The 15,006-nt window shown below is 37.7% G+C and overlaps 1 protein-coding gene across 1 annotated transcript; it reads left to right on the top strand.

Moving 5' to 3' along the window:
* Nucleotides 1-350: 350 nt before the first annotated feature.
* Nucleotides 351-1,368, top strand: LOC137948608 (auxin-responsive protein SAUR36-like). Its single transcript, XM_068794704.1, has one exon. It carries the CDS (start codon nucleotides 750-752, stop codon nucleotides 1,230-1,232), a length of 483 nt encoding a protein of 160 aa, XP_068650805.1. The 5' UTR covers nucleotides 351-749; the 3' UTR covers nucleotides 1,233-1,368.
* Nucleotides 1,369-15,006: the final 13,638 nt, after the last annotated feature.

The following is a 15,006-nucleotide window of genomic DNA, read 5'->3' on the forward strand; positions in this document are numbered from 1 at the left end:
GTTCCATGAATTGTTTACTTTACAACCACTCTCAGCCTTGGCTCCCGCGAGTTCCGTTCCGTAACTAGAAAGGCTCGAGCGGTTTTAACTTTTTAGGAAAGGCAGAAGGCTCCGTGGCTCACCACTGAGGTCGGCTTGGCTGGCGGCTGAGTGTACGACTCTTGACCTCTCACTATAAAGGGAGTCCTGGTTGCTCTGTCTTCTCATTTCGAGTCCATCGCGTGCCGACCATTGATCTCTGAATTTCTTCTGCTCTGGTTTTTTTTCTTATTGACTCTTGAAGAGCAGACTCGTCTTCGTCTTCGTATATAAAGACTTCCGGGTTCATCAATTGAGGAAAAATCTGGCATGTCTTTCGAGCAAAAATTGAAAAGAATTCTGTTCATCAGGATCTGGGAAAGTATGGGGGAGATGGTGGTTTGATTTAAGCGAAGAGTGGGTGCAGAAGGGATTGAAGGTGTTGGAGAGGAGGAGTTGGGGGAGCTGCGGGAATCCAAGCTACGGTGGTCTGATTTCTCTGCACTTCCTTCTCCTCTGAGTTAAGGTTTACCATGTCCAATATCCCGTCTTCCCTGTCCGACGTTTGTCTCACCCTTTTCCGTCTCGCCATATCGGTTGCAGACCCGTGGCCGTTCTCTTAAGAACACCGGACGAAAATCAGAAAATAAAAACATTCGATTTTCTCCCCCTTTTTTTCCTTTTTTCTCCACTTTAATTGTAGAAGACCCGGTTCCCTTGTGTTGAATATCATGAGGAGAATGAGAGGTTTCAGGCTCGGGCGAAAGCTCGTCAAGGTTTGGAGATGGGCCTTGAAGCGGAAATCCAGAGAGTATCTTCGATTAAGCCCCCCCGACCACGAACGTAAGAACAAGACGATGACGAAACTCCGCAACTGGGGTCGCCGCATGGGGAAGACGCTTTGTTCTTCGAGACGCTCGCTCCTCTCCGATTACTCGCGACTCGGGGAGACCCCATTGGACGCAAAGCCAGTGGCCGTCCCGAAGGGCCATTTGGCGGTATACGTCGGCCAGAAAGACGACGACACCCATCGTTACCTGGTTCCGGTGATTTACTTCAATCACCCCCTCTTCGGTCAGCTTCTGAGAGAAGCAGAAGAAGAGTTCGGGCACCACCACCGAGGCGGCATCACCATCCCCTGCCGCGTGTCCGACTTCGAAAACGTCCAGATGAAGATTGCCGCCGGCCAGGGTTGCCCCAAATCTTCTCGGTAGCGCCTCCTCTGACTTGTTCCCCATTAAAAACTCCCCGAAAAGCTGCACCTTTGACATTTTCTTACTTTTTCTCAGTTCTTTCCAGTTTTACCCTGTTCATATTAGATTGAGCGATGTAATTAGGAGCTGTAATAATAAGAATATCGGCTTTCAGTATCCAGATTTTTTTGTTTCTGTAACATTTTATCGGCACCGACTTTCGTCATCACCCTCCGGCGGTGGGAGAGTCGACAAAGGTAAGGGTAGGAAAAGAATCTTCCTCCTTCACTTTCGAAAGTGTGGTTGAATTTAGCGTGGATAGTGGCTATGTGCTGCTGTGGAGCTCGGCTTCCCCCATGAAAGTCATATCCGCATCCTTCTTGAACGTCGATAATCAAACAGCTTCTCCTTTTCACCTTCACGGCTTTTCCGATTAGAAAATGCGGCACGTGCCATCCGCAGATCGCAAAAACAAACGCGTTTTCTTCGTGATCGACTCTTGTCTCCGCTCGTTATTCCGGTGCTCGTTGTAGCCCACCAAATTGACGGCCAAGATACGCGAACAAAATGAAAAGCGGGCCGCCAGTGCTGTGTACGAATAACGACCACTTCACGAGAGAGAAAGAAAAAAAACGGGAAAGTTGCGATTTTTCTTTCTTTTTTAAGCTTTTGTCCGAAGAAACCATAATTGTGCGTGCCCATAACTGATCCGTGGGATTTGCCGTGCAAGCTTTAGCGTGGAAAGGGGGAGACAGGAGGTCCCAGTGGATGGAGAAAAAGAGAACGGTGTCAGTTACGATGATCTCGATCTCCTTCTTATCTTGCCTAGTTTCCACGCGTGAATCAATCAACCAGACGAATTTCAGAAATTTTTATCAGCCCTAGTCAAGAGATTAAATGAAATCAAAGTCAGGTGATGGAATGTTCCGCTTCGGTTACATCTTGAATCGGTTTTCTTTACTTGCTTCTTTTTAGTAGCAGATCTGCTAAGACGCCTCCAATCAACTGTTTCCTCCACAAATCATTGTTTGAGGAGATCATTGAGACTGTACAGGATCGGTTTTAATGATTTATTCATGCGTATGTAATACCGATGAATGATCGATCCACCTTGTGCAGGCGATACAGGAATCGGATTCTGGACCTTGTCCGTTCTGGATTTGCTCGGTGTCAAGAGGCTTTGTTCTAGAATTTTTTTTTTCAGTTTAATAAAACCTTTGAAATCATATCTATTATTGTGTGGATCTCTCTGAAAAGAAACGAATTCTCCAAATTTGTTGTGGAAATGACAAATAGCTTTGAACCGAACCTACTCGAGCTTGGCTCGATTCCTGCTCGGTTTGATTCGGTATACCCGAATCTAGAGCCGTTTAAATTAACGAGCCGAGCTTAACCGAATCAATGTTCAGCTTGAAAGCGTGCGAGCCAACTCATTAATTTAACTAGTTGCGCAGATTCGGGGGATTCAGGGGAGTCGGGACCGGGGAGCGGGATCGGAGTGCAGTGCAGGGGGGGGGGGGGGGGGGAATTCTTCCTCCCCTCGTCACCACCGAGCTCCTCCAGCCGCTATTGTGGCCGCCGCTTCTCATGTTTTTCGTAAATGTGTTTTTAATTGAAAATTATTATTAAAAAATTATATAATTTTCTAAGTAAAATTTTCCTACCAAGATGGGCTAGAAAACCGTATAGAAAATTTTTGAATAAGTATTTAACAGTTGATGATGTAATACTTTTAGCATGAGGCAATTTTCATACCAATTTTGTGTTTGACATTTTATTTGATTAAAAATTTATCGATAAGTATAGTAATATATTAGATTAATTATTAATTTTTATTTATTTTCCTAGAAGAGGCAATAAGAGGTTCATTTAACTTTCCTACGAAAATTTTAAAATATTTCTTGTAATTTTCTAATAAGTCACTAATAGTAATAGGATTTTATTTAATGGTTTTTTTTGGAAATATGTATAATAGGAAAAAATTTCAACTGGGGCACTAAGGAGGCCATAGTAAATTTATGGCCAGATTCAAAAATTACAAAATAAGCTAGACAACATTTAGAGTAAAAAAATTAATATTGGTGTGTTCTAATCCATTATTGAAATTCAATCCTGAACCTCCCCTATCATTCTTTTTTTAAAAATATATGCATAATTTTATATATAATTTATTTGACATATATTTTATATAGAGTATTGAATGGAAGGTAAGCTCGAACTCAGCTAGAGCTCGAACTCGAACACGGTTAAAATTATTAGGCTCGAGTTCGATTCCAAGTTTAGGTTCGAGGCTAGGTTCAGCTGAGCTCGAGTTCAAAATATTTAAATCAAGATCGGCTTGAACAAGGTTTGGACTCGGCTGGATTCGATGCCACTCTTATGCCCAATTTTAAGTAAAGGTCATTCCCAATTTTATGTAAAATGTATATATAATTTTATATACAATTTATTTAACATGTATTTTATGCAGAGTTTTAAATATAGGTTGGACCTCGAACTCGGTTAAAATTATTGGGCTCGAGCTCGATGACAATTTTATGCTCGAGGCTAGGCTCGTCTCGAGCTCGAGTTCGAAATATTTAAATCAAACCCAACTCGAATATAAGTAGGTTCGGGCTCAGCTCAATTCGATGCCACCCCTACCCATCAATGTAAAAATCTGTATTAGGTTGTAAATTCATCTTTATCCTTATCCAATTTTTGTGTTCCCTAACCTTGCTAGTTGATCAGGATGCCCACAAACCATAGTTGTTTTCCATATCCTTGGGCCATCGTCGGGTCTTCTCCTCCAATCTAAGTGTGGAGAGTTCACGGAAATTAGAAGATATTTTCTAGAGAAGCAAGTCGCAATGTGGCAAGATTGGTTGACAAATTTGACTTAATTCATAAAAAATAATTGCAAGCTTAGACCAAGTTAATAACTTTCTTTTCATTGTTAGATAATAGATTAATGAGTGGCGTGGAACAAGTTTTCTTCTTGAGATAAGCACGAGGTCAAGGGGATGGGGTTAAATGTCAGATAATATATATATATATATTTTTATTTTTATTTTCTTTCCTTTTTATGCTTGAACCTACTCTAGCTCATGGTCATTTTTTTTCAGATTTGATATGGAGGACTTAGTTTCAAATCACTAAAGTGAAGGAGTCAATTAAGTCGAGCCCCAACAATAACTGCTACGTCGCAACACCCAATTACTAGAGACCATGTAGCTATTGCCGCCAATTCGTGCATATCAGGCAACAATCCCTACCCCATTGGAGTCGGCAAGAAGGGAATTCCAGTTTGAGTTTTTTTTTTTTTTTTTTTTCAATTTTTGCCCAAGCAAACTTCCGGTGACTCCACCTTTAGACCACTAGAAACAGACTTCTAGTGGCTCCATCACCAATCTTAGGAAATTCACTTTGCGGTCGCCCATTGGCTCCTGCCCCAGAGAAGAAAATGAAAGCAGACATAAAAGTAAAAAACTCTCGGGTGGAGCCATCGCCGGAATCACGATAGGATCGATGGTGGCTTTTCTGTCAACACTCCTAATCATATTCCTTTTGTGTCAAAAAAATGAAGCCGTTAGACTAAATCCGTTGACATTGCAACTGTGAAGCCGCCGAAGGTGGAAGTCATTAGTGATGGAGACGACGACTGAGTACTTGTTCTTATTACAACATGGAGAGACAAAAAAGCATGTCGCTGCTGGTATCAGAATCGGCTGTGGCTGGATTAGATGGATGAATCCAGCTTGAGCAAAGACTTTCCAGAAATAAGAGAGATGTTGGTTATTTTGAGATCTTCGCTGGATTATTTTCTCTACCGCAGAAACAGGTTTCTACCGAGAATACATTTGTTCTTATTGTTGTTTGCTTTTTTGGAAAATTCTCTGGCTCATCGCCAGCTTGGTTGCTCTCTGGAGAAGATGACTATGCTATTAAGCAGAGTCATATTACCATTACTACTCGTTGCTGGTTTTTTCGACTCATCCTGCCGTCGTATAGCCGCCCAGACTCTGCCGAGTCAACTCAGACCTGGGTGTTTTGGTTCCGCCCAGGTTAACATAAGACATTTCTTGGGTTAACTATTTTTTGTTTTGCTGGGTTAACTCGGGTCATCCTAATCGAGTCAACTCGGGCTGAGTCAACTTGGTCTGGGTCAACTTGACTCAACTCACTTGCTCCTTGCCTTTGTTATAGAGGTTCGGGTCTTGAATTCTATACTGATTTCTCCCGCCACTTGGCTATATTGGTTTGCTATTTGACTCGGTTTGACTTGGTCCCATGGCTTTGACTTGATTATTATCTTGGATTTTTGGCAACTTATTATTTACTTCCTTATTCAAGGATGAACTCTCTTAGGATTATTTCATGTCCTTATTAAGGACATTCATTATTTGGTATGTGTTATTTGGGCCTATGTCCATTTTTCGATGTTGCTATTGTGTCTCTCTAATTCAGACATTATTATCAAAGGATTCCACGATTGCTAACTGTTGTTAGCATTGGTTATTCTGATGAAGAAAATAAAACACATGGTGCCCCCAACATATTATCTTTCGGTAATTCCCCATTACCCTCTTATTATTTGTTAAAATCACTTCTGAGCAATGCCTATAGATCCATTACCTACAGAGGATAGGAGTGTGCCCAACATTTAGCGTGAGTCAAGTCTATTATTCACCCAAAAGGTGTTTTTTGAGTTACCATTAGAAAGTGAGTAGACTTTGTGCCCCACGGTTGGGTTACTTTTCCGCCTTTGAAATTGAGCAAAGAGTATTTCAGACTATGACCATTTAACTGGAGTATGGAGCTTTGTCATACGGCTAAAAGCCTTTTTTTTGCTCTCACACTTATATTATGCTAGTTGGGTCGCTTAGTAAAGAACAAAGAGATCACTCGCTTGAGGGGGAGTGTTGGAAGTTATGATGGACTGCCATTTTATACGGGAAGATCATATTCACTATTTTCAGCAAGTTGGGCATTTATGATGTTCTCTCACCCCCACCTTGATGGGGAGTATTGGAAGATGGGCTCAAACCCACACGACTAAGGAAGGCTCACACGTCCAAGAGAGGTGTGCTAGAATATGGGCTCAAACCCACACGACCAAGGAGAAGGCCTACATGTTAGAAGATGGGCTCAAGCCCACACAACCAAGGAGGCCCACATGTTAGAAGAGAGGTGGCACGATGGTAAATAAAAAATCATCTCATAAAGATTTAACTGATGTAATTAGTTTAAGTTTCTTGTCTCTTCTTCACTCTTCTAGGGTGAAGGGCATAATTGGAATATTGTAGGTATATTAATCTATAAATAGAGCTTCAAGGGAAGGGTTAGGACACAAGTCCATAACCTCATTCTTCCTCCTATTTTCTCCCCAACATGCCTTCTCTCCTTTTCTCCATGAGCTAATCCATGGAGTCCTAAAAATCAAGATTGAATAATTACAATTCTATTCCCTCTCAATGACAGTTCTCCTTATTTACTAGCCATGTCACACCTACACATGTGGGTGTCTTTTAACACTCCCCCTTGAGTTAGTGTTCGTAACTTCACTTTGCAAATAATCTTGTCAAGAAACTTTTGTGTTTGAAAAAGAAATTTTGATTGCCTTGCTTGGATTCATCTTACTCTTGTTAACATCTTACTTGTAGTTTTCATCTTGTTCACATCTTGTTCTCCCCTTTACTTGGATACTCTAGTAAATAAATTTTGATTACCACAACACGTGGAATTATTCATTCTAGATTATACTTCTTCTTCTCAAATTATAGCAATACCCATCTTTCAATTCGAAAGGAGGTGCAACCATTGCAACACTCAACTTCCAATCTTATCCTTCTGTTTTCCTCCATAAGCTGGGAGGTAATGCTAGTGATCCCAGCTTTAAACAAAAAAAAAAAAATAGTCGTAGTAATTATCTCCTCCATCAAGTTGTCCCAAAGATAAGTACTCAATTGGACACAAACTCTCCAAAAGTAAAAAACAAAGGTGATAAACCATGAGTCAAAACCAACTTCAAAGAATTTCAAACAAATTAGTAGTAATAATCACTAAAGAAGGTAATGTCTGTCACTTAAAAGATGACAATAAAAACCCAAAGGGTACCAATAAAAACGTCTCAATGGACTTAAAATACCCAAATATAAAAAAAATGGACCAACAAAAGGAACACACCAAAGGGTTGGCGTAAGAGGATAAACCAGAGTAAAAAATGGATGGTAGGAGAAAGACAACCGCGTAAAAGGGTAATGGGGTATTAAAGGAAGAGAAAATAACCGCCACCGTTATTAAATTTATGAAAAAGAGAAATACTTCATTGACTTCATTAACTTATTATAATCAGAGTACATGAACCTCTATTTATAATAGAGGAAAGTAGTAGAGTCCAATTACAATAAAACTACTTTTGTCCCAATTAAACCCAAACTCTAACACTTAAAGATAAGTCCTAGCATAATTAAATAACTCAATATAGATAAAAGACAAACATAACTCAAACTAGAACTCTTTTAGGACGTGACCATAAGATAAAGATGCATTTGTAAGTCTTTCTTGATCTTCCAACTTATGTGATAAGGATGCCAACTCGTGGTAATCATGGTGGGTCCTACTTCTTATGGGTTGGGCCCATCTTGTAGGTCTTCCTTGGTTGTGTGACCTATCTTATAATACTCTTAGATATGTGAGCCTTCTTTGGTCATGTGGGCTGGAGCCCATCTTCCAACACTCCCCCTCAAGCTGGGGATGAGAGAACATCATGAACTCCTAGCTTGCTACAAATGATGTATTAAATATTTTTGTATAAAATGGCACATATTCCAATATGCCTTCATCTTCCAATACTCCTCCTCACACTGTTGCGTCCTTCCATGAGGCCCTGCTAGCATAATATAAGTGAGAGTAAAAATCACTCCTAGTCGGTAAGACATTGCTCCAGACACCAGTCCTAATGCTGGATGTAGGGCACACTCCGTCTTCTGGAGGTAGTATGTCTATCAGCATTCCTCTGAAGTGTCCACCACCGTGTCCCTCCATTGGACAACGAATCTCAAGTGGTAGGAGTAATAAAAGCCATTACTAGTGTCCCAATCCGGGCACCAACTCTCATGGTATCCCAACCATGATATTTTTAAAGTTAAATTTATCATGGTGTCCCAATCCGGGCACCGATTCTCATGGTGTCCCAACCGTGATATTTTTGAGAGTTAAATAAATTATGGTATGAGAAAAAGTACTGAGGTCACCTCTTCTTCAATAATAATGTCTCATCCAAAGAGACATAATAGCAGTTGTTGTAATGCAATACGACCATCTTCAAACACATATAACATGAACCAAAGTAATAAACCTTATATGACCCATAAAATAATCATAATCTGATATAAATATTTTTTCTTAGATGTATAAACTTCATCTTTTGTGCTCCCCCTTTCTTGAATATTTTGGTTACATAAACTTATCCAAAACATATGGAATAAAATATCTTTTTTTTGTACTTCTTCTACTTCTACCCCTCAAGCTGGGAGGTAATGCAGTGATCCCAGATATCATATATGCAGAAATAAGCCCAAATAATATAGATGTAGTAATAAGCCCTTAAACCAGGGAGAAGTGAGATATTTTCCTAATATAGAACTTCAAATAGTGACGCAAAACAAAGGGCATAAATTCGGATTTTTCAATACAACAGAATACCAGCATGACCTTTTTTTCTTCTAATGTGAATATATATTTAAATATAGATCAGATTAACATGAATTTTTCTCCTTCTCAAACTAGACTTAATTATCTTTCATCCAAGTATAACATCTCATCATAAAATATAATTATCAGAAGATAAATAATCTAATATATTTTGGTCTCTCTCATCTGGCCGAACTAAGTACTATTTCTCTTTTTTCCAGCATGACCATTGACTCTTCCCTGAACAATATCTCCTTATAAAAAAAATTATACCGAGAATTTTTTGAAAAGGTAAGAAAATAGACTTACATGTATTTCCTTTGATATATAATTCTCCATATAAAGTCTCTTTCTTGATAGCACAAAATACCTCGAAAGTAGAAGCATTTTTCTGCTGCTCGAACCTCTTTTGCGATCTGAGCTTTACTCCTTCAAATATCAATTTCTCTTTGTAGATAACTCAAATAAAAAATTGGTTGAATAAGTAAAAGAATAGACTTACAAATATATATATATATATATATATATATATATATATATATATATATATATATTTATCCATGTAAAGTCTAGTTCTTGAGAGCATAAAATAACTCGGAAGTTGAAGTTTTCTGTTGGTGCTCGAACCTCTTTTGCAATCTGATATTCGCTCATTCAAATATCGATAAGAAGGAGATTATTTAGTAGTATTGAAATAACTTAAAAAAATTGACCAAGTATGACCCAAGAGAGAGCTAAAATAATTCCTCTATGAATATGATGATTGAGGAAAAATTTTAAAAAATACCAATAAGAAGTTTTGTGATGGAACATAATAGTAATAAAACTCTAAACATAGATTTCTCATATAAGGCTATTGCTTTTTAACACACCTTGACCAATTTGGAAAGAAAATATTCAAGAGATAAATTTTGGAATAAGGGAGATTTAGAACACTAAAATATTTGGAATTTAGAATAAGGAAACAAGACTTTCTAATTCAAAATTTTCAGACTTTGTTAAAAAGGAAACTAAACTCACATATGGAAAAACTTCTCTTAAGGAAACTAATGTGGTGAGAGATTAAAGAAAGAAAAAAATTAATGAAGAAAAATACTCAAGTTAATAAAACCTTGATTTGATTTTGAAAAATTATAAGAAACTTAACTAACATTAGAAACTCAAGAGGTGAAGCAAAAAAATGGGCTTAGATTCGGATTTTTGCATGCAATAGGATACTAGCATGACCTTTGATTCTTCCAATGTGGATATCTCTCTCTAGAAAGATTAGATTGAGAAATAGTTTATTGGGATAGAAAGTAGACTCACATAAATTTATTTTGAGATATATATCTTAATATAAATTCTCATTGATGTTGGTATAAACCATTCAGAATGTTAAGACTTTCAGTTGTAACATGAAACTTTTATGCTGCTTGACCTTTGCTACTTAAAATGTCGATTTTTCTTTCAAGAAAAATCTGATTTCAATGTTTTTTTTAATTTTAAAACTAGACTCAAAGATATTTCCTATGGTATATATTTTTATATATGAAAAAGACGGTAGGAGAGTGAAAGATCCAACTAAAAACATGAATTGAGAAAGAAGACTAAAAGAAAAACGAGAAACTCCTTTTTTTTTCTTTTTTTTTTTTCTGATTCTTCTTCTTCTTCCTCCCTCTCTTCTCTATGTTCTTCTCCTTTTACATCTCAAATCTTTGCCCACTCTAATAATATGTTGATTTCTATAGCCAACACATAAACACAAGGGATCTCAAGGGAAGGAGAGAAGAGAGGAACTCTAGCTCTTGGGAGAGAGGAGAGAAGAAGCCAAGGGAGAAAAAGAAGAGAAAATTAGAGAGAGTTGTAAGGACGAATTTGATCCAAGAGGAAGAGGTTTGAATGCTCAACCCCATGCCTTGAGGCTATATTTATACTTGTGGGAAGGTGTTACATGCTTCAAAAGGAAAAAGACATAAGAAAACATACACTAGCTTGCATAGTTACGATTATATGCCATCTCTATGAAAAATTCTCCTTATTTACTAGCCATTCCACCCCTACACATGTGGGTGTCTTTTAAAAGGTGTCTTGACTTGCAAGCATTGATGTAGGTGGCCTCCCAACTTTTGTATCAGTATGACCATTCGCCTTGGCTGAAATTAAAGGTCCTGCTAAGTGACTCTCCTAAGTTGGTGTGGCAATTATTGATCATACGATCAGAAAGTCTCAAAGTGAGTAAAAAATTGGCCTTTCAAGACCTAGTTTTGCTGGCCTTAGATCAACCTGATGGTGCTAGTGTGTTACTTTTAAGTTCGTGCAGTAGTCATTGGTCGCATGACTCAAATAAGTCTTAAAGTGAGTCAAAAATAAGTCTTTCAAGACCTAGTTCTATGGCCTTGGCTCAATTTGACTGTAATGTTGAGTTACCTTCCCAAGTTGGTGCAATAGTCATTGGTCACATGACTTGAATAGGTCTCAAAGTGATAAAAAAATTTGGCCTTTCGAGACCTAGCCCTATAGGCCTTGGCTCAATTTTACGGTGCTACAAAGTTATCTTACCTAGCTGATCCACTAGTCATTAGTCACACAATAGGAACAAATTTTAAAGTAAGTTAAAAATCAACCTTTCGTGACCTAGGCTTGTGGGCCTTGACTCAAGTAGACGGTGTTATTGTGTTACCTTCTCCAATTGGTGTGGTGGTCATTCGTCACATGATCGTAACAAGTCTCAAAGTGAGTGAAAAGTTAGCCTTTCAAGACCCAACCTTGCAAGCCTTGACTAAACTTGACGGTGATGTTGAGTTACCTCACTAAGTGGGAAAAGTAATCATTGGTCACACAACTACAATAAATCTCAAACTGAGTAAAAAATCAGCCTTTCGTGACCTAGTCCTATAGGCCTTGGCTTGTCTTGATAGTGCTATCAAGTTACTTTCCCAAACTGGTGTAATTATAATATCCCGAGCCCCAAGTCATTGGCTGCAAGATTGAAGCAAGTCTCAAATTGATTCTAAAGTTGGCCCTATGAGACAGTTTCTAAAGAGAGTAGATGGCCACCGAATGGCACTAAAGTTTTGCTATTGCCGGTTACTTAGTTTGTGACATACAGAGAATCCCTTGCTATTGTTCATTGTTGTTTTCTAAATTGTGACAAGGTAGGGGATTACTTGGCTACTACTTAGTTAGATGAGAGTTTTGAGTTTGTTCGAGGTCATCACATTCGAGGCTATTTGAAGCTCCTAAAGGTTGTTTCATGTGTGAACATGATAGACTTTGCCAAAACTTGTTATAGACTTTTCCAATTACAAAAACTTGTTTTGGGTGTCTTTGAGTAGCATGACGGATTTTGTCAAAACTTGTTATAAACTTCTCCAATTATGAGTTGATTTGGTTATAAATTATTTTAGGCTTTTCCACCAGACAATGTGATAGACTTAGCCAAAAATTGTTTTAGGCTTTTTGAAGCTGCAAGGTGTTTTACCAAAATTTATTTTTGACACCACAAAATAACATGACAGATTTTTGCCAAAACTTGTTTTAGGTTTTTCCAACAATGATGTGGGTTATTCGAAACTTGTTTTGGGTATCCTTGAGCAACATGACGAGTTGTATCGAAACTTGTTGTAGGTTTTCTCAATTGCAAGGAGGTTTCGCCGATATTATTTATTTTTGCACAACTGAACAACATGATGAATTTTGCCAAAACTTATTCGAGGTTTTTTTAGTTGTGAGGTGGTTTCTTTTCCAGCCTTAGAAGTTTGCCACCATTCTTTTGAAGCTTAAAGTTTCAAATATGGTATTCCTCTTTGCAAGTTGCTTCAAGATTGTTGAATTTTTCAAAAAAGAGAAATACTTCACTAACTTATTGTAATTTGAGCACAATATACCTCTATTTGTAATAAAGGAAATAAGTAGAATCCAATTACAATTAAACTATCATTGTCCCAGTTATACCCAAATTTAAGCACTAAAATATAAGTCCTAAAACAATTGAATAATTGAACATAAATAGAAGACTAACGTGACTAAAATACTTTTAATTGAGACTTTTTTGGGAGACCTCCTCCTATGAGACTCCACCATATTAATTTTGGATCTATGAGACTTATTACTATGAGAGTCATGTAAGACTCTTCCATACCTAGTCTTCAACAAAGATGAGATTTGAAGGACAACCTCTACAACTTGATTTGTTAGGAGTTTGAAATTTTGTGGAGGAAACTTGCCTCCAAGTTCCTTTGAAGCTTGGTTTTTGATAGCTTGATCTTTGAAAATTGTGGAGGATACTTGTCCCCTAACTTTTGGAATACAACTTTTCTAAATAACAACTTATCTAGCTCTTTATTTAATTGTCCTTTTTCAAGTCATCGAAAAAATTATCTTTTGAGTCATTGAAGCATTTTGCTTCTCTTGATAGCTACTGGGTGGTCATGAATTTTTTTAGCATCTTAATATTTGGAACACAATCTTCATGGACATAGTTTTGTTTTGGTGTTCTCCAACACATAGACATGTAAAGATTAAAGATGTGCTTCTAGAGTACCAATCCAATCAAATGGCGGACCTTGAGGTTTTGGGACAAAATTATCATCTTTTTCTTATGTTTGCCTTTTAATAGACACTTAGTGTATAGTTGTTGTCTTTCTGAAATTCACATAGGTGTTTCCTTCTCATAGTCTATACTATGCTGATTTTGCAAACTAACATACCTCTTTTTTCTCAACTTTTCCTAAGTTAGTGTTATTATTGGACTACCAACTGTGGTTGTTTCATGAAGCTTATCTCTTACAAATTGAATCTAGCTTTCGCCATGAATTGATATCCATTGCACTCATATCCTTCTTTTGTACGAGTCGAAGGCAATGATTGTGATGGTCTGATGTCATTTTGTTTAAGCTCAATAATACTTTATTTTTTAGCTTTGGGAGTGGTGTTGTGATCTTGATCTCCAATAACTTAAAACATTCTTCTTTGCATGTGACAAAGGGAAATTTTCCTTTCTTCCTCTGAGACTGTGGAATGTACTACAAGACTGATGGTGTTATGCCTTCTGATTTTAACAAGGAGCTTGTTCCCGTTTCTTGCTACCTCCACTGTCTCTCAGAAATCTCTAATTTTTGGTGTTCGCCAAAAGCCCCTTGATACCCTGAATCCAATGTCAGAGTTTTCGTGCCCTACCTCTTCTACAATGCATGTCTCGAATTCGATCGTTTGCAGGTCGAGAAATAGGATGCCCGAAGAGGAAGTTGATTCGCCTGGTGGGTCGCTCATCGTGATTTCCTTCTATAAGTTTGCTGATTTTCTTGATCATGCAGATATGCTGACGCCATTAAAGGATCTTTACGAGAAGGCGAGTTCTGCAAATGTTGCCCTTCTTGGCATTGTGGACTGCACCACTTATGCCACAACCTGGAATTGATTTATGTGTCTTTACCGAAGTCCATCTTCTCTCTTTAGAAGTTTGCTTCTAATTAGTTAATTATTTGGTCATTACAGAATTTTTAGTTTATGCTAAAGAGAACAAGAAAACCACACTCTACATGACCTTTCTTACTATCTTTTACAATTATTATGTTATTTTAATCTAGTTGTCATGTATTTCTTTTCAAATATTTGGGAGTTCTCTTCCTTTGACCATTATTGTTGGAATCAGAACTTCTTTATTTGTAAATGTAGATCCTTTACATATTCTGGTCTCTATGGACCAATTATTTCCCATAAGTTGGAAACTGAACAATAATGCGTAAGTAAAGAACTTGTGGGGAGAAATATATATTTTTCATCGAAACTCCAACGTAGTCTCATGCATACTGTGACCTGTACAGGGTATAATTGTTCTAAAGGGAGCTACACTGGTGTCGTTAAGTTCTTATACATGAGGACCTCTTGTACGGAGTGTCAACTGACATGCTCACCTGCTATGTTGTAATCATAAGACACAAATATATGCTTATTGAGGGAGGATTTGTTGCTACATTGCAACCTCCTAACATATGAACAAAAGAACTCTTGAACTTTGACATAAACAAAATCCCAATTTCTTTGTAAGTCTTTGAAGTACTTGGACCTTATGAAAAAGAAGTGGGTCTCTTGAAAGAGTGTAGATCTTTTCTATTTTGTCATCTAACTTACCCATTTT

This window comes from Aristolochia californica, unplaced genomic scaffold (genome assembly GCF_029961685.1).
Source record: "Aristolochia californica isolate CCGP_79_NKW_82.1479 unplaced genomic scaffold, dmAriCali1.0.hap1 SCAF_13, whole genome shotgun sequence".
Taxonomy (NCBI): domain Eukaryota; kingdom Viridiplantae; phylum Streptophyta; class Magnoliopsida; order Piperales; family Aristolochiaceae; genus Aristolochia; species Aristolochia californica.